At 41.4% G+C, this 22,658-nt stretch overlaps 1 protein-coding gene across 7 annotated transcripts; it reads left to right on the plus strand.

Annotated features, from left to right (window-relative positions):
• Positions 1-422: 422 nt before the first annotated feature.
• smpd4 (sphingomyelin phosphodiesterase 4) lies at positions 423-21,674 on the plus strand. Of its 7 annotated transcripts, none has more exons than XM_084025566.1 (20): positions 423-534; positions 898-986; positions 1,128-1,214; positions 4,203-4,339; positions 4,442-4,517; positions 5,882-5,990; positions 7,047-7,099; positions 7,297-7,448; positions 7,583-7,715; positions 7,821-7,892; positions 13,400-13,537; positions 15,239-15,393; positions 15,860-15,950; positions 17,324-17,421; positions 17,643-17,806; positions 18,420-18,625; positions 18,777-19,007; positions 19,584-19,715; positions 19,807-19,935; positions 20,748-21,674. In XM_084025566.1, the coding sequence occupies exons 2-20, from the start codon at positions 948-950 to the stop codon at positions 21,066-21,068; spliced, it is 2,523 nt and encodes an 840-aa protein (XP_083881692.1). In that variant the 5' UTR covers positions 423-534; positions 898-947; the 3' UTR covers positions 21,069-21,674. The 7 variants fall into 7 exon arrangements, with proteins under 7 accessions (XP_083881692.1, XP_083881691.1, XP_083881690.1 ...); XM_084025565.1 differs by having other exon boundaries at positions 441-534; positions 757-986; XM_084025564.1 differs by having other exon boundaries at positions 462-562; positions 757-986.
• Positions 21,675-22,658: the final 984 nt, after the last annotated feature.

The raw sequence follows: 22,658 nt of genomic DNA on the forward strand, positions 1-22,658 counted from the left end.
TGAAGGATCAGTCACAAAAACATCAGAAACATGGAGACCTTTTGTGATAATCAGGTCCAGGGTGTGTCCCTTACAATGAGTAGCCTCTTTCACATGTTGAGAAAGGTCAAATGTGTCTAGAATATTAAAAAGTTCTTTTGCACCCTTGTCATTCAAATCACCAATATGAAAATTAAAGTCACCAGTTATAACTAGGCAGTCAAAATCAGTGGAGATGCTAGACAATAATTCAGTAAAATCATCGAAAAAATTTGACGAATATTTAGGTGGCCTGTAAATAATTAACAGGAGAACTCTGGGAGAGGCTTACCCTGAAGAATTTGAGAGTGTAGCCATTGCGCTCATTGGAAGAAAGGGCTCTCCAGTTGTAGGAGTTGAGTTATTCCGGGAGGTGGCAGTATTGTGCAACATGACTACCAACTGAAACACCACAGAAGAAGACGACGGTCGCGTTTGAACCACTGATGAAAACCGAACGCGGTTGATGGGAAAGTGTAGTCGAGTTTGTTTTTTTAATTCCTGCCAGCGGCGAAGGTAAAGAAGTGTTCACTGAGGTGTAACTGTTTGCGAGGTAACGTTACACTAGCCGACGTCACGAGCGCTGCTGTCGCTACGTCACTTGTTATTTAGCTATTGCTAGCTAGCCGGCTCGGGCTAACGTGCATGGCTCATTGACTGTGTTTGCTGAGTTGCCACTCAACAGGAGACATTGTCGTCGGGTTAACAGAATAAACCATTATCTTTGTGTTTCCACAGCACCCGCTGATTTAAATGATGAACGGCGCGCGTTGTTTTACCGCGGATGGGGCTAACAAAGTTATGCTAGGCTAGCTTGGTATATCGCCGGCTAACTCCAGCTGAAGAAATTCAAGTTGAGTTCGTGTTTACCTTCTCCAGAAGGATCCAAGTGGACTGTGCGTAGGAAGAACTCAACACCAGGGTCCCACATGGCTGCTCCAACGTTACAGCAGCCCAGTTTCCTGCTGGTGAGTCTCTCTCGGCATTATTGTTTACAATTAATCCAGCTCTTCGTGATTCTCATACTACCACCGTTCATACGTTGTTTTAGTCTTCCATCTAAAACGAGTCACTAGTGACTCACCAAACGTGTTGTGGTGTGTCTCCAGGCCAATCTCAGAGCAGATTCGACCACCAAGCCTCTCCTCCAGCGATGCCAGGACCTGGTGAAGATCATCGATGAATATCCTGCCAAGGTACCGTTACCGCTCACATGCCTCTGCTGTCTTGTCAAATGTTTTGTTCATGCAATTATAATGCTGTCTGTAATGAACTTTTGAAGTATAGGCTGTATATATGTCTGTATGCTGCTGAATATGATGTGTTAAACCTGTATATTGATGAATGATATGTATTTTAGGAATGGGGCGATAAAGGATCATTTTTTTTCATGGATGATGATTAAAAAACACTCAATAATTGGTCCTTGTGATGATTAAGATAATCGTAAATATCGTGCAGGTGACTTAAAAAGCTGTGTAGATCACTATCATGGTAGAGAAGTGAAGCATAGTATTCTGTGAAAATACTAGATTAAAGTTGTACATTAATGAGAAAAATACTCTCTATTTTCTGAGATTTAAGTGTTACATTTCTGAGAAAAAACTCAAACATTTACCTCACTTTAGCAATAAGGAAATACTTGCGAGTTCTCCGAATCACCATATTATCATCAGCATCCGGACTCTGAAAAGAGTTGGGTCTGGGTCTAACAACGTACTGAATGAGCTGGTAGCTTTTGTGCATCAGGAACTAACAATACAATGGACAGATGAAGGATATCGCTAGTTACATCTATGGGCAGTTCAAATGGGATTTGTGGTACAGCTGAACACAGTACGAAAGATCATCAAATGAATCATTCCTCAAATTGTGGAGGTTATGACTGTATAATCTCAGAATATTCACATTTTTCCTCATACATTTTGGATTTTTTTCTCTCTCAAATATTGAGTTTTATTTTGGAATTTTGCCCTCCGCCCCACAGCGTTTTTTGTTTGTTTACCTACATTGACTGTAATCCATCGTACTCTGCCTTTACATTTTGCCTTAAAAAAAAATTAATAAAAATGGATTGATTAGTGCACAAAATGCAATTATGTAAAAATGACTGCAGATATTCTATAATAAAGCCCTGCTTCTTTTTGGGCCAATGATCATACTGAAACACTGGAACCACACATGCAGTTCAGCATGTCCTCTGTAACGGAGAGCAGATGTATGGATGCTTTGTTAAAGCTCCACATGCTGTTTGAACAAGCTTATTGATAAAAGAATGCCATTGGATTTGTGCATGACACAGCAGCTTTGCAGACTCGGTCAGCTGTTTGTCTCTTGACTGGAGACAGCAGAGCTGAGCTAACCTTTTATGTCAGTGCTTGTAGACAGCTGTTAGCCCCAAGCTTCACTTTCCGTATCATCAAAGGAATGTTGTACTGTGGTTTGTACTTTTCATACGGAGAGATATGCACAGAATACAAATACAATTGTATTGCTCTGTATGATACATTCAGGGTGATATTGCAGATCACCCTTTCTTTATTTCTGTTTCAATGTCGGTACAATCAAAGATGCATGCCCTCATGTGTTACAGTCATTAGTCTTAAATATTTAATATTTTATTGAGCCATGGATTATATGTTCAGCACATCATTAGACAAAGAATCACAAAACCATATTTGTTTGCATTCACAAATATGGATAATATAAAACATACAGGATTGCCTTTTTTAGAACAATACATGTTCAAATTAAATAAAAGATTAAAAAGAAAATAAATCAAAACAATAAAGGTAACAAATGATGATTCTAACAATAAGATATCACATATCTTCTGAATTGTGTGCACCAGCGTAGCCCTGTATATAATAATAATAATAATTGCTGTGGACATCTGATGTTCTGCTGGAGAGCAGCTGTCGGTGCTTCACTGAGTGAATGCATGGGTGACTGTCAGTCAACACTGTAAAGCGCTTTGGAGAAAAGCGCTATATAAATGAGGACCATTTACCATTTTAGGTAGTTAGTTCAGTAGTTAGTTAGTTAGTTTGGTTGGTAGGGAGGTAGGTATGTAGTTAGGTAGTTAGTTCAGTAGTTAGTTAGTTAGTTTGGTAGGTAGGGAGGTAGGTATGTAGTTAGGTAGGTAGTTAGTTAGTTAGTTTGGTAGGTATGTAGTTAGGTAGTTAGTTCAGTAGTTAGTTAGTTTGGTAGGTATGTAGTTAGGTAGTTAGTTCAGTAGTTAGTTAGTTAGTTTGGTAGGTAGGGAGGTAGGTATGTAGTTAGGTAGTTAGTCCAGTAGTTTGGTTGGTAGGTAGTTAGGTAGTTAGTTCAGTAGTTAGTTAGTTAGTTTGGTTGGTAGGGAGGTAGGTATGTAGTTAGGTAGTTAGTTCAGTAGTTAGTTAGTTAGTTTGGTAGGTAGGGAGGTAGGTATGTAGTTAGGTAGTTAGTCCAGTAGTTTGGTTGGTAGGTAGTTAGGTAGTTAGTTCAGTAGTTAGTTAGTTAGTTTGGTTGGTAGGGAGGTAGGTATGTAGTTAGGTAGTTAGTCCAGTAGTTTGGTTGGTATGTAGTTCGGTAGTTAGTTCAGTAGTTAGTTAGTTAGTTTGGTTGGTAGGGAGGTAGGTATGTAGTTAGGTAGTTAGTTCAGTAGTTAGTTAGTTAGTTTGGTAGGTAGGGAGGTAGGTATGTAGTTAGGTAGTTAGTCCAGTAGTTTGGTTGGTAGGTAGTTAGGTAGTTAGTTCAGTAGTTAGTTAGTTAGTTTGGTTGGTAGGGAGGTAGGTATGTAGTTAGGTAGTTAGTCCAGTAGTTTGGTTAGGGAGATAGTTAACTGATATGTATAACCTTTTTGTTTTCTTGTAGAGAATAACACAAGTGCAAATATTATGTATTCATATTGTGGGTTAACATGCCTTTGGTGTTACATGTCTTTCCTTCCAGAAGTTAGGGGTTCCTGTCATTTTCAAAAATACATAAATAACGGACATTTCCTAATTTAAATCATATTTTAATTGAGGCTGCACCAATTGGTCCATTCATTACATTGACATTACATTTACATTCATTGTGTTCCAAGCTGGTATTTTCTGCTTAGCTGCAGATAAAGATCACTCTAAATCAGAGCTGTCAAAATATTGTGTTAAAATGTGTTTCCAGCTTCTGATCCAGGATCTGTGTGCGTTTGTCTTCAGGAGCTGCACATGATTTTCCCCTGGCTGGTGGAGAGCGTGTTTGGCAGTCTGGACGGCGTCATCGCCGGCTGGAACCTGCGTCTGCTGCATTCACGTAGCAACGAGTACAACATCGTTCTGGAGTTTCTAAACCCCAGGTAGCTTCTCTCCTCCATCATCACATCAGGCAAGGCTTATATGATCCATCGTGGGTTTAAAGAATCAAACATTGTTTTCCTTCTTATCTCATTTCTTTTCAGTGGGCCGATGATGAAGCTCGTCTATAAACTTCAAGCAGAAGAGTACAAATATGAAATACCTGTCAATTATCTCCCGGTAAGAGCTGTCTCTTTAGTGTTTGCATCACGAGCTACACTTAGTGATACTCTCAACATTAGAGCTGTCCCAAACGATTTATTTATAAGTTATCGATTTTTTCACATTACTTGATCAATGTAACTATTCACACAATATGGATATCAAAACATTTTTTGTTAACATTTCAATATTTAAACATTTCTTTAACTTGGCACAAACTAATGAGACCAACAAATGTTTAGTGTAATGTACTGTTATGAACCTCAAATAAATAAAAAGGTATGGCATATGACTATGAAGGATTGGGTCTAACGCAAATAAACACGTTCCTTTCCTATAAATTATTTACAATAAAAGTACCCCTTTGTTATTTTAAAGCTTTTATTGTGAAGCGGCAGAAACCGGAAATGTTCCATAGTTTCTGTGAGCGGAAACTTAACACGAGTCCTATTCAGCTGTAAGAACACAAAACGGTAAAAAAATCAAACATAAAATAGACGTTTTCTGAAAGTACTAAGAGAAAAGACTAAACTTCAGACCACAGAGTTCCAGTGAGAAGCTACAAACGTCCTGAGAGCGGAACACAGACTTTGTGTTTGTGTGCTGCTCAGACATGAGGAGTCTTCATTAGTTCGGCATTTAATCTAACAATAATTTTAGAGCACCTGGCATCCCATCTGTAATGCATGTTTAAATGAGTTTAAACAGATTGCAGTGTAAGCTTGTGTAACACATTTAGCCAACCCTGATGGAGTGGCAGACACGGGACGCACTGTGATAATGCACCTTTAGTGATAGAATGACTGCTGGCTAAAAGTCATCAACGAGGCTTTTCTGCATCCAGTCATCCGTGATATGATAAAGGTGCTAAGTTCTGCTGAAAAAAAGTGGAATGTGATCTTCCGTTCATATTTTTAGAAGAACTATATTTGACAGCATACAATCATTTTTATAACTTTTCTTTCATGGAATATTGAAATTCAGTTCACAGTAAGAAATCATATTGTGATTTTTGCATGGAAATATTGTATCAATCTTGTATCATATATAAACCCTTAATATCACAAATAGAAATGAAACCTTTTGGAAACAGTTGTTGGAGTTGGAGTTTTTTTCTGGTGTGGTTATAGATAAAGTCAGCAGGAAGTTGGTCAAAACAAAGATGGAGATTTGGTCAGTCTGTGACTAAAACATAATGTGCTGCAATAAAAATGATTTAGTCAAATGGAGATGAAAACATTATCTCATTGGATAACATGATGCTGATTATATCCATAATGAAATGTCCTTTGATTTGGTATTGAGGACTATTCCAGTTGAAGGATTGTCAGAATTGTGTCTTCACCTCATCCTGATCATTATGGTCCTTGTGTGTGTTGCAGGGTCCTGTGAAGGCCTGCATCCAGGAGGGAGTCCTCCCAGACTGTCCCCTGTTCCACAACAAGCTGCAGTTCCCCCTGTCTGGGCTGCTGACGCTGAACCTCGCCCTCAGTATCCTTCCCAACACAACGCTGGACTTCCTGGTATCAGAGAACATGAGCTAATAATAATAAATCATATACGTATGTTTAACAGACACTTGTCTGTTTTTATTGTCAGTTAATCTGCTAATAAGATTATTATATAAACGTAGTGAAACAAATGGTGAATTTCGTTCATATTGTTCACCTATTTAACAATAGATTTATTTCTATATCAAAATCCAATATTTTTGACTTCCTGGAAAACAAAATATGACTCTTCCATCAGCTAGTACCAACCAGTAATACCATGTGCTCATGTATCATCAATATTATCATCCATCAATCAGAGTGAGAGAAGCTGGTGAGTGAATCTTTTTAACAATCCGACCAAACGTTACTTGTCTCTCTGCCTGTCCCCTCTCTGGAAATGGACATGGGATGGTATGAAAACTTCATGTCATACTTCATCCTGGCCAAAAGAACAATATTATCCCAATAATCATCAGAAACATCACTCAAACATCCTGGGATTGTTATTGTGTCACAGATGAGACACATTGACACAAATTGAATTGAACAAGAGTCAATCAATCAAATAATAAGATTATCATAAATCATAAGGTTTCCCTGTATAAATAAAATATAAATGCATTTTAGAAAAAAAATGTCTTGTCTCTATTTTTCGCATCTCTAATATGATAGTAAAATAGACTTTTCAAAGCACACTGATATTTACGATTATCCCAATAATAGAAATTCACCACGTTCAACTTATTGTGAGTGTTTTGTTTTTTATTCTGATCCGTGATAAAATCATATATCGTCCCAACTCAGAAGTACATCTTCATACGGAAGATCGACTCTCAAAACGCCGTTTCAGCTCGACTTCCTTTGTCCGACTGATAGATCCAACCCAAACTGGAATAATGAATCAATTAGCAAAATAGTTGCCAAATGTTTTTTAATCAATCAATCAATAATCTTGCCTGTAATTTGTGAAGTGAGGCCATCGGGAGGGTTGAGGCGAGGGAGGGAACTGTCTTCACATCACTGTGCAGTAGGACTTTTCCTTAACGCTCTGCAGACCCATTTGAATTCTTCATGTTCAACTTTGCCTCCTGTCTCATCACACCAAAGGTGAGTTTGACAAAATACTGTATTCTGAGTTAAAAGCATCTTGAACTTCATCATTGTCCGATGAAGTTTGTGCCACATTTTGGGCTTTTGAAGTCAAAATGTGCATTCATAAAGGTTTTCTTTTTAAGGTGATTATTGCAATAATTAAGAAATAATTTTAGTGTAATGTAAGGGCCTGATCACGACTCTGTTTCCAGAGCTTCCCACAAGGCCAACATGGAAGCTCCGCTGACAGCGCCTACTTTGTGCTCGTGGACACCTACCTGAAGTACTTCCTCCCCAGCGAAGGAAGTGTTCCCCCTTCACCGTTCTCTGACTCCAGAGGCTCCGTCACGGCACCTTCACCGAGGTATCTGGAGCCAGAAAGCTTTGGTCACAAATGTCTGAAGATTTTAGCAAGAAGACATGATCATTTATTTTCTTCCTTTCAACGAACGAGAATCCCCAATGTTTTCTTATTCTTTCCTGTCATAACTTCAACAGATCTGCCAGTGTTTCTTTTGCTGGTTATGGCGTTCACAGTCCCAGTCTCCTGAAACATCACATATTCCATCAACCCTCAGTGAACGCAGACCCTGCAGCCCAGGAAATCTGGAGGTCCGAAACACTCTTACAGGTAAGAGGGATTTGACAATTGACCGTACAATGAAAAGATTGAGTTTTCAAAATGGTTTGTGCTGGGGTTTTGTGTCCTGAGATTGTGTGTGTGTGTGTTTCTCAGATGTTTGTGGAGATCTGGCTCCATCATTACTCCTTAGAGATGTACCAGAAGCTTCAGTCTCCTCAGGTAAAGGTAAGAGAAATATCCCCCCTCACTTCCTCTCCCTCCTTCCTCTCGCATCCCACGGCTGGCTGTTGACTGGCTGACCACACCCCCCCTGCTGACAACACACACACGCCCACCATGTTGGGTGGGAAAATGGTTGTGGCCAGCAACCTTGTGGACCTGACTAACTCATATCGTTAGTTTCCTCCCCTTAAACCATGTTGTGTAACAGGTAACAGTTATTGTGGCTGGTAAATTCAGAAAACATCCTCGGCAGGTTGGGTGAAGCTAAACGGCAACAAACTGACATGCTTACTAGGGATGCAACGGTTCTCTATATAATATTGAACCGTACGGTACGCCCTGCACGCTTCAATACACACTTGTGAATTGAGGTATTCTCGGTTTTGCAATAAAATTTCACGTTTCCATCCTTATGGAATTATATCGTATTTCTCTCTGAGTTGGCTGTCGGAGCTTTAGAGGAGCACTTGAACGCAGCACGCTCGATTCACGCTACACAGAATGTTTCTATAAAACAACAGAAAGGCATCGACATGGAACTGGCTAAAGCACAGAGTCCCGGATAGTTGGAGCTCCAACAGAGTTATCTCACTGTGATGGTCTGCTGTATGTCGGAGTGGAGATGAAGATTACTCCAAACCGTCCCCTGTATGAACGTCATATATAGACTACTGAAGTACAGGTAGTTTTATTGAAATCAGTGACTTTATGTTTACAGGTATATTTAAAACAGTGACTTAATCTTATACCAGTCGTCAAGGCTAAGAAGCACTTTTACATTTGAAAGTGTATTAAATATTTATTTATTTTATTATCATCACTTGAATCTGTCTAAATGTAAATGTCTTTGCGCACAAAATGTGTACCGCAACAGAACTGTAACCCAAGAACTTCAATTCAATCCAATTTAATTTATAGTGTCAAATCCCAACAGAAGTCATCTCAGGACACTTAACACATTGAGCAGGACTAGAATACGCTCAAAATTTCAAGAGTCAACACATTTTCAGAGTCCCAACATCACCCAGGGGCAAGCGTTACAGCGACAGTGGCCAGAAAAAACTGCCTTAATAGGATTTTAGGCAGAAATCTTGTGCAGCCCAGGCCCTTGGGTTCCAACTGCATTTGGTGTTGGTAGTATAGTAGTAGTAGCATTAACAGTAGTGGTGGCATTAACAGAAGCAATAGTATCAACAGTAGTAGTCCATGGCAGCAGGCACAGCCACGCCGAGATGGATCCATCCCAACCACGTCGCCGTAGACCAGAAAGCAGGAGTAGTTGAGCAGTCACACAGCGGGCAGGTGGAGCTACAATGTGGTGTTTCCAGCATCAGGCCAGTTAGCAGTCTGCATCGGTCAGGACCTCAGTGGACTCTGCTGGACCAGAAAGCATAGCCAGACTCCCGGGAGTGATCCTGGGAGTAGTCAAGTTAGTGACAGTAGAGATGCAGATTTTAGTCAATTACTTGAATTAAAAATACAGGCGGTAAGAGGCAAACAAGACCACAACATCAGTGCAGTCCGGACCAGGTTCCACTACGGTCCAGGGAGACCTGCTAGGCAAGAGAGCACAGGGACTCCGGGGGAACATACACAGAGAGAGAGCGCGAGAGAGGTACGTGTTGAACCGTGGGCTAACTGGATTGTTGCATCCCTAAAGCTTACTGGGCAAATGTTGGAGATTCAAACTGCAGATGTCTTTTCTTCTTTTTACATTCAACGCTTCTGTTGAGGTTTTTGAACAAAAACATTTTTAAAATGTTATCACGCTATCACCCCCCAACACTTGCTGTTAGACCCCCTGTTAATACATGTGCTGCCTCCATATGTGTGCAGCCAGCAGGAGAGCAACCAGTACTTTGACTGCAGAATTTAGGAAATTATTATATCTTTTATATCTTTTTTTCAATAAATGTTGACTTTAGGAAATGTTTGGATGACATGAGTCAAACAATCCTACGGCCACCATTGGAATTTAATTCTATTATCAGTATAATACTAATACTATTAGTGTGGCAATGCCAGCTTTAAACATGCAAATACATCTGCACAGCATTCACATGTTGAAGACAACGGCTTGGGTACAGGCCACTTGGTTATAAAGAAAATCCATGTTTTAGGTAAGCTTGAAATAAAACGATGTATTGTTTTTCCAATGCTGAATGACCACTTCACCCATAACACTGTGTGCAAGCTGCAAGCAGCTACATTCCACCAGGACTGTTATAACTAAGCCGCATAGTGTACCAAAGCACATGATTTCCCGAGAGACGAACGAGCTGACCTGAAGTCAGAAGGATTCTTGAGTTGCTTGCAGTGTGCTGGCTCAGCAGGCATCCCTGTTTCTCTGAAATGTTATTATTATATATGAGTAAAGCTGCTGTCTTAGGTCATTTGGCATGTGTTCCTGCTAGTAGTGCTTTTGCTTTCTTCCACGTCACCTTTGCATGCCGGCATGTCCACGTCACCAAGTGTTTGTTTTGTTGGTGTGTTGTGTGTGTGAAACCACAAATGCCTGTGATGGTTTCTGAAGGTTGCACAGCTTATCGGATGCCCTTTACTGTATCAAGCATCTCCAGGCAGAGATGCTCGACTCGACCCCCTGTAGGGTTGTTGCTGTTTCCCCTGCTACCACAACAACAATTTTGAGGGCTTATGTCTTGTGGAAATTGCCTTTGACAAATGTCTGTGTGGTTCCCTATGAGGTCTGCTGGTGTTGCTTTTGTATCCTGCTGAACTCTGACCTCCAGGAAAATCTGCCATCACACTTAGCTTTTTGACTTTATTTGAAGACAGTATAACGGCAGAGACAGTTTCCCTGAAACCTTCCTGGGGAATAGTCCAGGTTAAAATACTGTAAATTCCAATTAATTCTTCCCACAACAGAATAACACAACGTCAAGGAATAATTCAAACACACAAATTACATTTTCCAAAAATTCCAAAATGCTCTGTAGTGTTGTCACGACACCACATATTTGTACACATAAGTACTTGGTATGCAGTAATTGGATGTCCCCTATACTGAAATGTGTGATAGTTTATAGTTAACTTCATATTTAGATATCACACTAAACGGCGGGCCTGTGAGAAGCTGATGATGGAAAGCTGCAAAGAGCAGGAAGACACCAGAGTAAGCTTAGAGGCTCTGGTTGAGTTGATGTGGTTTTGGTGAAGAGAATGTTACTCTCACCATCAGACTGCTTTTGCTTTCTGTCCACTTCCCGTCGCTGAGAAACATGGTAGAATAAGACTTTAACACGTGCTCTTTAGTGGATTGTGCTTGAAGAGTTACAGGTGATGATTGGACAGATTCACATATGGTAGTCAGTCAGTAATTAGAGCCGTGCTGTGCATGAACCGTACCAAACTCAAATTCAAAGGAAGCGTACCGTTCTTAAGTAGGCAACGGAGCATCACACTGGCCAAACAATCCAGACTTTAGGCTCCATCCTGCCTGGGCGCGGTCCGGTTGGTGTAGTGAGAGTCCACCCTGAGTTGCATGGCTAATGTGATCCCAGGACTTAGTACACACTTGCTTAACCAGCTAATAACACTGTTTCCACAGTTTTTATGTAGCAGTATTGCTCTCTGTAGTTAGTGTTAAGTTAAAACTAGAGCTGCAACTATCTTTTTTCAGTTATTTTCCCAACAGCTTGAATCGTTGTTTGGTCTGAGTGTGACATGTCACAAAAACAATTAAACATTATGGGTTTTCTGTTTAAAGTGAGTCCAAAACCAGTCTAACAACATAACTGCTCCATAAGGCTGCATAGGAAACAGTGAAATCAACTCTCACCTGCATCATAACCATTCCAGTTGTCTTTAAATGTACCTCTCCTGTGCCAAATGCACATCGTTTAACACTGCTGACAATTGTGTTGTGTTCAGTGTCTGTGAAGAAGAGTGGAATTAAACTGTAAGAATTTAGCAGGAACGGCCCAAACAATTATATTTAACAAAACAATCTCACTATATGCAGTATAGATGGGCTAGGTCCCGCCCCTTCCTGTGTCCCCAAAAATTGGGTCATAGGTTTTTGTCAGCCTGGATGGGGAAAGTAGAGAGACCTGTTATTACATCCTGGTACCCAACACACAGAGAGACCTGTTGTTATAGTAACGTTACATCCTGGTACCCAACACACAGAGAGACCTGTTGTTATAGTAACGTTACATCCTGGTACCCAACACACAGAGAGACCTGTTGTTATAGTAACGTTACATCCTGGTACCCAACACACAGAGAGACCTGTTGTTAGTGTGAATAACGTTACATCCTGGTACCAACACACAGCGAGACCTGTTGTTATAGTAACGTTACATCCTGGTACCCAACACACAGAGAGACCTGTTGTTATAGTAACGTTACATCCTGGTACCCAACACACAGAGAGACCTGTTGTTATAGTAACGTTACATCCTGGTACCCAACACACAGAGAGACCTGTTGTTATAGTAACGTTACATCCTGGTACCAAACACACAGAGAGACCTGTTGTTATAGTAACGTTACATCCTGGTACCAAACACACAGAGAGACCTGTTGTTATAGTAACGTTACATCCTGGTACCAAACACACAGAGAGACCTGTTGTTATAGTAACGTTACATCCTGGTACCAAACACACAGAGAGACCTGTTGTTATAGTAACGTTACATCCTGGTACCCAACACACAGAGAGACGCCACTTACCTCACTGTTGGTGGAAAGTCTTCATTTATATGACAATGTGAGACTTTCTTGACATATATAATTATCTTTTAAATTGTCAAACATCATTTCCCAAACATTTCTCAAAATAAGTGGTGTTCCACAGGAAGGGGCGGGACTTAGCCTCTATGTGACACATGTTATTAGTACAAAACAAAATCTTACAGTTTGAAGTCCACTCTGTTAATGATGTTAAACACTAGGGTTGGGAATGATTAAAGCTAGAAATAATTTCTAATTTTGTGACGTGATGCATCAGGTAACAGACAAACTGGTGGTCACACTTTTATTTTTATTTTTCAACGTGTGGATTTGCTCTTCCAGTCACTTCTGGTTGATAATAGCCACGTTGGCTCTCCTGTCATGGCTGCAGACCTCTCCATGTGTCAAATGATTATCATTCATTTGTTTTGACATATCTATCAGTTTGATCCTGTGTGAAATGATTCCCATCCCTATGACCATGTGATCCTGTGAGTCTGCCGTTGAGGAAAGGCCTCGCCATCCTTCCCTAGCCGTTACAGCATTTTGTTCCCACAGTCAACATTTCTTTGTGTTTGTCTCCCCTCCCGTTTCTGATCCTTTCCTCCTCAATGTCTTTGATCCATCTGGTTGCCTTCTCCTTTTTTCGCTGCCTCCTCTTTCTGCTGTTCTCATGTCTACCTTACTCCTGCCACCTCTTCCTCCTCTTCCTTGTCACTCTTCCTCTCTTGACACTGTTGCTGCTCGTCCACCTTTTGTTGTTGTCTTTCCTCTTCCTCATCTTCCTCTCCCTCCTGGTGGTAACGGGTGAACAGCTGGCGCTGCTGCAGTACCGCCTCAGTATGTCCAGCATGCCGTGCCAACCCTACGCCCCACCAGGCTCTGGGACCCTCCACACCTACCAAGTACTTTTACCTTTTCATTCACCTCCGCCCCTCTGGGGCCTCCTGGAGGTAAACCTCAGTCAGTTAAGGTCAAGGTCAAGGGTACTTCTCTCATATAGACACCTCCCTCAGACACCAGGTATTAGCTACGGCTCATGAGTTGCACATTATGACTGCTACTTTTGGGCCTCATTCACCAACTGTCCTTAAAAAGACATTTCTAATCAAAAGCCTGACACTGGCCAATTTTTTTTGTCTAAAATTAAAAAAAATGGGTTGGTGAGCCCACAACCCAATAGTAAAAGACAATCCAGGCCCATTATATGGTTAATTCCATAATTGCAGCTCTTTTTTTCACTTCTCATCAATAATAATAATAATTTTGTTTTTCGATGACTTGTTTAAATGCTGACTGTTTAAAGGGGGCTATGTCGATCTTATGTCGATGCACCGATCTGATACTGACATGGACTGAGATAGCTGAATCAGTTACAATGACAGCTTTTCCTGGGCCTGCAGCATTACTGCACAATTCAACACAACTTAATCAAACACTTAATTTTTTGATGGATTTTAATTATTTTTTGTAATCCAAATTGTATTGATTTAATAATAAATAATGATTTAGTACAATTCTAAATATGGATTTATGTGTTACATTCTGTTTTATGAAGTTAGGAGAGCAATGTTTTAGCCTGATGTTGCCTTATACATTACAGAATGATCCCATTCTCTTCCACACAGTGAGGCATACAGAATATGAATTAAACACCAGTATTGGATCAGTGCTCTGTATCAGCCCATGTCTAGGTATCGTCTTGGTAACGGGACTGAAAAAGTCCCATCCGTGCATCCCTACTAGTCCTATACGGATCCACAAGAGAGTATATTATTACATTATATGCTCAAAATCTAGGCCCCGGGTCTGACTGTAAGAGAAGTATCCTTGACTGGAAAAGTAACCCTGGATGAAGCTTTGTTATCTGGATCTTAGAGCAACGTTTGAATTGGTTTGGATGTTTGCTGTTTGTGGGTTTTTCAAGGCATGCTGTTTTACACCAAGTCTGGTGTGCTTTGTTGCTTTACATGTTTATTTGACTGATAGTTTATGTCTATTAACACTGTTGCTCTCAGTAAAGCAAAATACACTACTACTATATCTTGGAACAATCTTTATTTACATGCCAGTAATAAAATGTATTATATATACATTTCTTTGTTTATTTTTAATCCTAAATTCACATATATTTGCTTCACAGAGGCAAAGCTTGTGTTTGCTTGCATTATGGAAAACATGGCATCATTTTGACAAAGCAGCTCATGGAGCACTGAGGTCCCACCTTTCATTCTGTCTTTTTTTTATTTATTAAAATGTAATTTGATCTTTACATTTTAATAAATGAATGTCATGAAGTGCTAATTTTATCATCAGATATAGTGCACATACACATCCAGTATAAAATTAATTAAATATATATGTCTGGAATCAGTCTGAAACATTCTTACAACTTAAATTTGGGGAAATAATGATCATAGGTTTCCTACTAACCCAGATGGGTCAGATAGGAGCACCAGTACACGGAGCTGACGGTATGGACCAGTAACATTGGACAGACTGGTTCAGTGTAGTGAGACCTCTGTGCTCTGTAGAACAGAGAACGCGCTGGGCCTTTGGTGATAGTTTGGCTGCATTGGGACTGGGATGCATTATGACGGGCTGCTTTGGTACTGGGTGTGCCTGTAGCACTGTGTGACTGGTCGTCTCTTCAGGAACCCTTCACCCCGACGGAGGAGCACGTGCTGGTGGTGCGTCTCCTGGTCAAACATCTGCACGCCTTCTCCAACAGCCTGAAGCCCGAGCAGCTGTCGTCGTCACCCTCGGCCCACTCACACACTCACACCAGCCCACTGGAGGAGTTCAAGAGGTGTGTGTGTGTGTGTGTGTGTGTGTGTGTGTGTGTGTGTGTGTGTGACGTGTCTTGCCTACAGAGTGGTGTGTGTGTGTGTGTGTGTGTGTGTGTGTGTGTGTGTGTGTGTGTGTGTGTGTGTGTGTGTGTGTGTGTGTGTGTGTGTGTGTGTGTGTGTGTGTGTGTGTGTGTGACGTGTCTTGCCTACAGAGTGGTGTGTGTGTGTGTGTGTGTGACGTGTGTCCCTCTTGCCTACAGAGTGGTGTGTGTGTGTGTGTGTGTGTGTGTGTGTGTGTGTGTGTGTGTGTGTGTGTGTGTGTGTGTGTGTGTGTGTGTGTGTGTGTGTGTGTGTGTGTGTGTGTGTGTGTGTAACGTGTGTCCCTCTTGCCTACAGAGTAGTGTGTGTGTGTGTGTGTGTGTGTGTGTGTGTGTGTGTGTGTGTGTGTGTGTGTGTGTGTGTAACGTGTGTCCCTCTTGCCTACAGAGTGGTGGTGCAGCGTTTTGTGCAACAGAAGCTCTACCTGTTTCTCCAGCATTGCTTCGGTCACTGGCCTCTAGATGCCTCGTTCAGAGCGGTAGGTCCCTTGAGAACATATTTATTTAGATATTTACAATATTTCTGCCTTTTTAAGCTGGAAGTTGACTGCTTCAGTGTTTCCCCTACCATTGTACAGGCCTGGCGGCCCGCCAGGCCAAGGAGACCTGCCGCCAGGCCAAAAAAAAAAATCAATATAAAATAAGCCACCTATCAATTAATTCATAAATCAATAAGCATTTACATTAGGAGCGCCTCCGCGCAGCACAGCAGACTTGCTCCGCAAGACGCGCGGCCGCAACAATCCTCGCCGCGCGCTCCCGCTACGTTCTTCTTCCGTGTACTTTACGGGCTTGATGTTGTTCTGATGCCGTTCCGCCTCGTTAAACCACCACGATGTCGCTTTCTACTTTGAAAACACGGAACGTTGACACTGTATTTTGACAAGCTGTTGCACTCTTCAGACTCGTGGTGTGAGCGGAACCGGTCCATAGGGTCCATAATATTTATTTTATTACGTTACATTATTATTTATTTTTACATAATAAAAATGCCGCTGTGTGTCTCCGTCCAAAACCCGCTGCGCTCGCGCTGTCTGCTCGCACAGATCCGCTCGTGCGCACATGCGCTGATGCAGGTCGAGTGTTGTCGAGAAATATAAGCAGAGACGGCGCTCCTTAAAAACAACATCACGCCATGTGTGTGTAGTATTAGGACGTGATGACGTATGTACAACCGGCCAAAGCCCGTTTGCCCCCCCTCCCCGGGGGGGAGGATTGTTTTTGATAAGATGTGGAACTTTGAGTTAACTGCTGTTGAGTAAACCTATAACTTATATTTTACTTGATAAAATAAGACAATATATGCACTCATATGTCGTTGTAGTGTTTTACAGTATCTGTAGCTATTAATGTGATGCTCATCATTTTCCAGACATATTTTTCTGGACCCTGATCATTTCCATCAACCAGCACCTTAATAAGTCACTCTCTCCTTGTGACCTTGAATACACTCTGGTTGAACAAAAATGTTGAATGCAAATATAATAATTGCAGAATTGCAGACTGCTTGCTGTGCCACCTGACTTTATCCAACTGCACCAATACATCATCCCACACGTCTCGTCTGTTTAGGGTTTTTTCGGTGGGTACCACCGGGCCTGAAAAAAATTCTAGGGGAAACACTGTGCTTCAATGGTTCAAAGGCCTTTCCTTTAGATGCTTAATTGATGCACCATTGTATGGAGAAGTGTGACGGTACAACAGGTTTAATGTCTTACTTATCGCAACAAGCAGCCTATGTTAAAGAGTCGGACGTTCAGAGTCCTGCCTTCTAACTACACAATGATTATTTCAGCTGTAAAGCTTTGTTTCAGCATGGTTCATGGTTAAGAAGGTGTATCTGTGTGTTTAGGTGTTGGAGACATGGCTGAGCTACATCCAACCCTGGAGATACACGGGGGAGAAGACCAGTACTCAGCCAGACCAAAACAGAACAGTCCCGGACAAATGGTGAGTCTGTCTGAATGTAGACATCTCTCCTGGAATAATCCAACATGCAGTGGTCTTCATTTTCCTACAAAACATGAATGAAACTTCAACATGCATCAAGTCATTCCTATTGTTGCCTAATATGGTAATTATTCTGGTCATGCTGTAGCACATCTTAATGAGGTGACTGTGTTGTATCGGCTGCAGTCAACTTGTTAGAGTCACTAACTTTCTGTTTTCAGGGAGTCGTTTGTTCAGGAGAACCTGCTCATGTACACCAAGCTCTTCCAGGTGTTGTTGAACAGAGCCGTGAGGACGGATCTGGTTAATGCCAAAAATGCACTGATGGTCTTCAGGGTGGCCAAAGTCTTTGCTCAGCCAAACCTTGCTGAGATGATCCAGAAAGGTGAGGGCAGAAATGCCAAAATCAGAATAATCAATATGTTATATATCTGTATTTGACATTAGTGTATTATATTTGTAAAAGTATTGTTAAATCAATGTCCTCTTCCTTATCATATGAAGAAAAACATTTCTGATCATCCGTTTAACACTTCTTTCAGTCATAAACACAGGAGAGAACACATTTACTAAATGGATCACCAGACTTAATCTCACTTTCCTCTCAGGGCTTCTGTAACTTCAGTGGGATGGAGATGAGAAAACATTTTATGGACATAAAAGGAGTAAAAAATGTCTTGGTTCAGACAAAAACAACAGTTTGAAAAACATATATTGACATGCAAATGAGTAGTTTAAAAAAAAGTTGAATGATTTCTCTTTTAATATCAATAATTGAAAGTCATACAATATCACATTTGTCACATGTTTGTGTAAAGTTGTGTGTCCACCAAAGTGTTTTTTAAGGTCATGGATGTTGGACAAGTCCCACTGACTTTTTAAAATCATTACTTTTACCTAAACCCAGCACCTCTCCATGGGACGGTGTAGAACGGGTCTGTGAGTCAGTGGCTCCATGTTGGTGACCTGATCTAACATATACGAACTGAACCAAACAGGAGAGCAGCTGTTTCTGGAGCCGGAGCACGTCCTCCACCACCGCCAACCCCGCGGCTACCTGACGCCGAGCCAAGGAGGCAGCTTCCTGTCGTCAAGGCAACGAGCGGTGACGGACATGGTCTTCAGGGTGAAGAGCCACGTCTATGCTTTGGAAGGCCAGGACTGCCAGTACAAACAGATGTTTGGCACCGAGCTCAGAGTGGTGGTGAGTTTCATGTTTTGAGTCTTGATGTCTGCTCACCAGAAGGTTCTGTTCTCATCATAGTTGTACGTCAGTAAGGGGTAAAAGGGTAATACAGGAGGAAGTCGCTCTAAAATGACCTGTCATGGTGGCTCAAAGTCCAGTGTTTTTGCAGGTCATGAAGTTAATCCAGATAATTGCCCAAGCCAGACAGACAGCCAAGAGGATATCGGATCACGCCAGCGAGGTGGCGGCCAACAACTCATTCCTGTCCTGGTTTGGGATGGGCGCCTCCGATCTCAACAACACCTTCACCGGGGCCGAGCCGGAAGACAGCGGGGAGTGTTTGAAGAAGACCCACGAATTCCTGGACAGAGCTTTGGAGAACTTGTGTCAAATCTTCAAGGTCAGATTACTCCCATTAATGTCGTATCTATTTGTATTTATTGCATTGAGCTTTGCAGGTATTTGGTCATGAACCAAAGTATATTTGGTGTATTTCATTATTTGATGATGTAAATTCAATGTGTTGTTATTCAGAGGAACGTTTCAGTTACTCATGTTAATCATGCTGACAGTTATTGTTGTCATGGCTGCACCCTATCTTGTTTCAGCATCGACAGTGTGATGTGTGCATGCTCAGTAGTCACATATCAGGATGTGTGATGTTTGGAGATGATTCTCATGTTCATAATCCAGTATTAGTGATCAATGAGCTACAGTCGAGGTTGGCCCCCACACTTTTCATGATGAACTCTTCGGAGCCCGTCTAGTTAAGCTGCCCTTAATGAAAACGTTTTTACTGGAGCACCAAATTGTTTATAGATCTAGACTCTTGATTTAGTGCTCAAAGTTCATCAAATTGATGTATTTAACTTTGAAATAAATTATTAAGACAAAATTATTGCAATGTCAGTTTTGTTCCAGTATCGTCCACGCCTCATTGTTCACATTGGTAATTTCCCATTTCTTTGTTTTGCAGCTGAACCAAGGGCAGCTGACTCAGCTTATCTCCAACCTGGGCTCTTCTCAGGATGACGCCAACTGCAAGCAGCTGCCAGACTGCATCCAGGGAGAGGACGGACTCATCCTCACTGACCTGGGCAGGATGCAGGTTTGTGTTCCCATCACGGCACAAGAGAAGAGACCTGTGGGCCGAGCAGCAAAGACTAAAACCCTGACTGTGTGTGTGTGTGTTTGGGCAGATCATAAGTGGACTGCGCAGGTTCGACATCCAGTATCAAGGAGACCCGGAGCTGCAGCCCATTAGGAGCTACGAGAACGCCCTGCTGGTCAGGCTTCTCTACAGGATCTCCTCTCTGGTTAATGGCAGGGTGAGTGCTGTCTGTCTGCAGTAGCTGTCACTTGTTATAACATGGAACATGATATTGCAAACCATTTGTTTGAATGGCTTTAAGCAACAATGGAGGTGTACGGAGCCATAGTCCACTGTACCATGCTTTATTATTAGCCCGTCCACATTTTAGCAGTCCAGTGTAACTGTACGCTGCTCAAATATTCTGTTTGACAGGGGAATCCTCACAGTACAGAAGCTGAAGACACACGACTTCTGTATCTCTGGGACTTGAAATTTCATCCTCTTAAGTTTTTAAATGCGTCCCACTTTGGCCAGAGATGTACTTTATATACTACTTTTAACGAGCAACAAGCGTTGATGTGCACATGACACAGCCTCCCGTATCCTTTTAGAGCTTGGGTTGTGTACATCCTCCGAAAATAACACATGGTTAAAAGTATATCTCTAGCCTTAAAGTACAGCTGAAACAGAAGATACCTTTTTAACCCTTTTAGATCACATCCCTGGTCATATAGTTCACCTATTTAACAATACATATCTATTTGTTGTTATCCTATTATGAGATCCATCAATCAATGAGAGCTAGAGAGGGTGGTAAGCTAATCTTTTCAACCATCCAATCAAGCTCCAACCAACACAATGTCCTTCCTGTGTACATCACCATATAGAAGATAGACTGTGGAGGCTTGATGGGAACCTGTCCAGAATAAATAAGGGACCCTTTTTCTCTTTAAACTGAAGCTTCTTGGTGTGATCTGTTGATAAATGATGAGTATCACTAAACCTCTCACAGTCATTTAACTAAAGAGATGTCCACTTCTCCCACAGTTCGGAGGGCACATGAATGCACTCTGCTCACGTCCAGACTTCCTGGGTCGCCTGGGTCGTCACTACTTGGCCGATCCCGAATCCAGCAGCAGACCGAGGCAGAGCCCCGTATCGCGGCGGACGCTGGAGAGGGGCCGCCGGCCGAGGCTGAGCCTACGGCTGCTGGCCAGCTACAAGACGATGCTGCTGCTGCTGCTCCTCTACGGGTTTGGAGCCGTCCTGTCCTTTGGCCCCGTGTCCAGCACACTGCTCATCCTCACAGGGGGCTTCCTGTATGGACTCTTCATGACACTGTTTGGAGACAAGCTGAAGACGCACTAGACCGAGCCGCGGGGTTCCTATTGCACGTCTACAAGGAGCGTCATCAAGTCCCACTTTGAATGTTTCAGGAATAATGTGTGAAAACGAATGCCACTCCCACTCATGATTATTTTCATAATCAATTAATCTACAACTTATTGTCTCAAACAATCGTTTGGAATTAACATCAGAAAACGTTAAAAAGTCCAGTGATGCACTATGAGCCGACTTTCACATTTTAGAGGCTTAAACATGAACATTTTTGTTCTTTTTGGATCTTTTACTCAGACTTCGGTCTGCCAACTATCTGATGAGCTGACTAATGGTTGCTGTTGGATATGAATACATATTTGAACCTGCTGTTTCACATATACAGGACTGTTTTTTAAAGGGACATGGTTTTGAACGTAGGAACCCTGCTGGCAGTGGACTGGCAGCTCTTTTCTTCTTGCTTTTCTTTTGATACGACTGCTCGGCTGTTTTACACGTGGCTCATCAATAAACGCTTCTCTTCAACAAGCATCTAAAAACAGGTGCAGGCCAAACGTTCAATGTTCTAACACTGACCGACTGTTTTTCTCAGTGAGAGCTTAAAAGCATTTTTGTCCAATAAAGTGTTTGCACTTGTTTCTAGTTCTGTTGCTCTCATCCATTGATCGATGGCACATAAACTGTTCTCATAAAGGTTAAAAACAACAGGCGTGCAGCTATAGTGTGACATAAACCACACGTAGCAGCACTTTACTGAAACATCCTGTTGATTTAGTGTTTATCACGGTCACATGTCCATCTGACCAAGCGTCTCCAGACTTCAGTCCCAAGTCTACTTGGGTGTAAAGGTTCACTGTTGACCCACAAAAAGAAAATGAAATTCAATCTAAGATTTGCGTGCTTTGTCTGGAGCCTTCAAGCTCCTGATAAAGACCATGAGATGTGGTTAAAGTGGTATAAGAGGAGCTTGAGTTCAGATTAGTTTCATGGGCTGTGTTGGTTTTAATGTTTGTTGCCTCTCGTCCACTACATCACATTCTACTTTTTACTCACTACATTTGTCTGACGGCTTTATTCACTGTTCCTAATAATACACTGTTTAAAAGCCTCTGTGATCAGCTGGAAAAGGGTTCATTAGGAAGCTGAAAACAGGAGATACGTGTTTCTAACAGGACATACAGTATGATGATATAGAATATGTTACACTACAAACATGCACATGAATGCAGCATTAGTATTAATCCAGAAACATTAGATATTATAGTTAAACTCTTGACAATATTTCACTGTAACAATACTTTTAACTACATTTATATCATTTTACTTCAGTAGGTTTTGAATGGAAGGCTTTTGTGGAGTATTTTCACATTGTAGAATTAGTAATTTTGAGTAATATTTCCCCCCCTTTACTGAGCAACAAAGTTACAAACCGTTGTGGGTCTGAATAATAGAAATATATAATATACAACAAAAATTAAACATTAAATTAAAAAATAAATTAAAGTAAAAAAATTAAGTATATAAACACACAAGTACATAGAGTTCTAGATCAATAGATCAAATATACAATATAATCAATAGAATGCTTTTCAACCTTCTAATTAAAGGTTAGCACATTGG

The sequence above is a fragment of the Eutrigla gurnardus genome (assembly GCF_963514095.1).
Source record: "Eutrigla gurnardus genome assembly, chromosome: 2".
Classification (NCBI taxonomy): Eukaryota; Metazoa; Chordata; class Actinopteri; order Perciformes; family Triglidae; genus Eutrigla; species Eutrigla gurnardus.

What these genes read in the sequence shown, in the direction of transcription:
- smpd4 (XM_084025566.1), top strand. Translation starts at nt 948, where the DNA reads ATGGCTGCTCCAACGTTACAGCAGCCCAGTTTCCTGCTG. An exon ending in GCACCGAGCTCAGAGTGGTG is followed by an intron (nt 18,626 to 18,776) that starts GTGAGTTTCATG and finishes GTGTTTTTGCAG; the next exon opens with GTCATGAAGTTAATCCAGAT. An exon ending in CCTCTCTGGTTAATGGCAGG is followed by an intron (nt 19,936 to 20,747) that starts GTGAGTGCTGTC and finishes CTTCTCCCACAG; the next exon opens with TTCGGAGGGCACATGAATGC.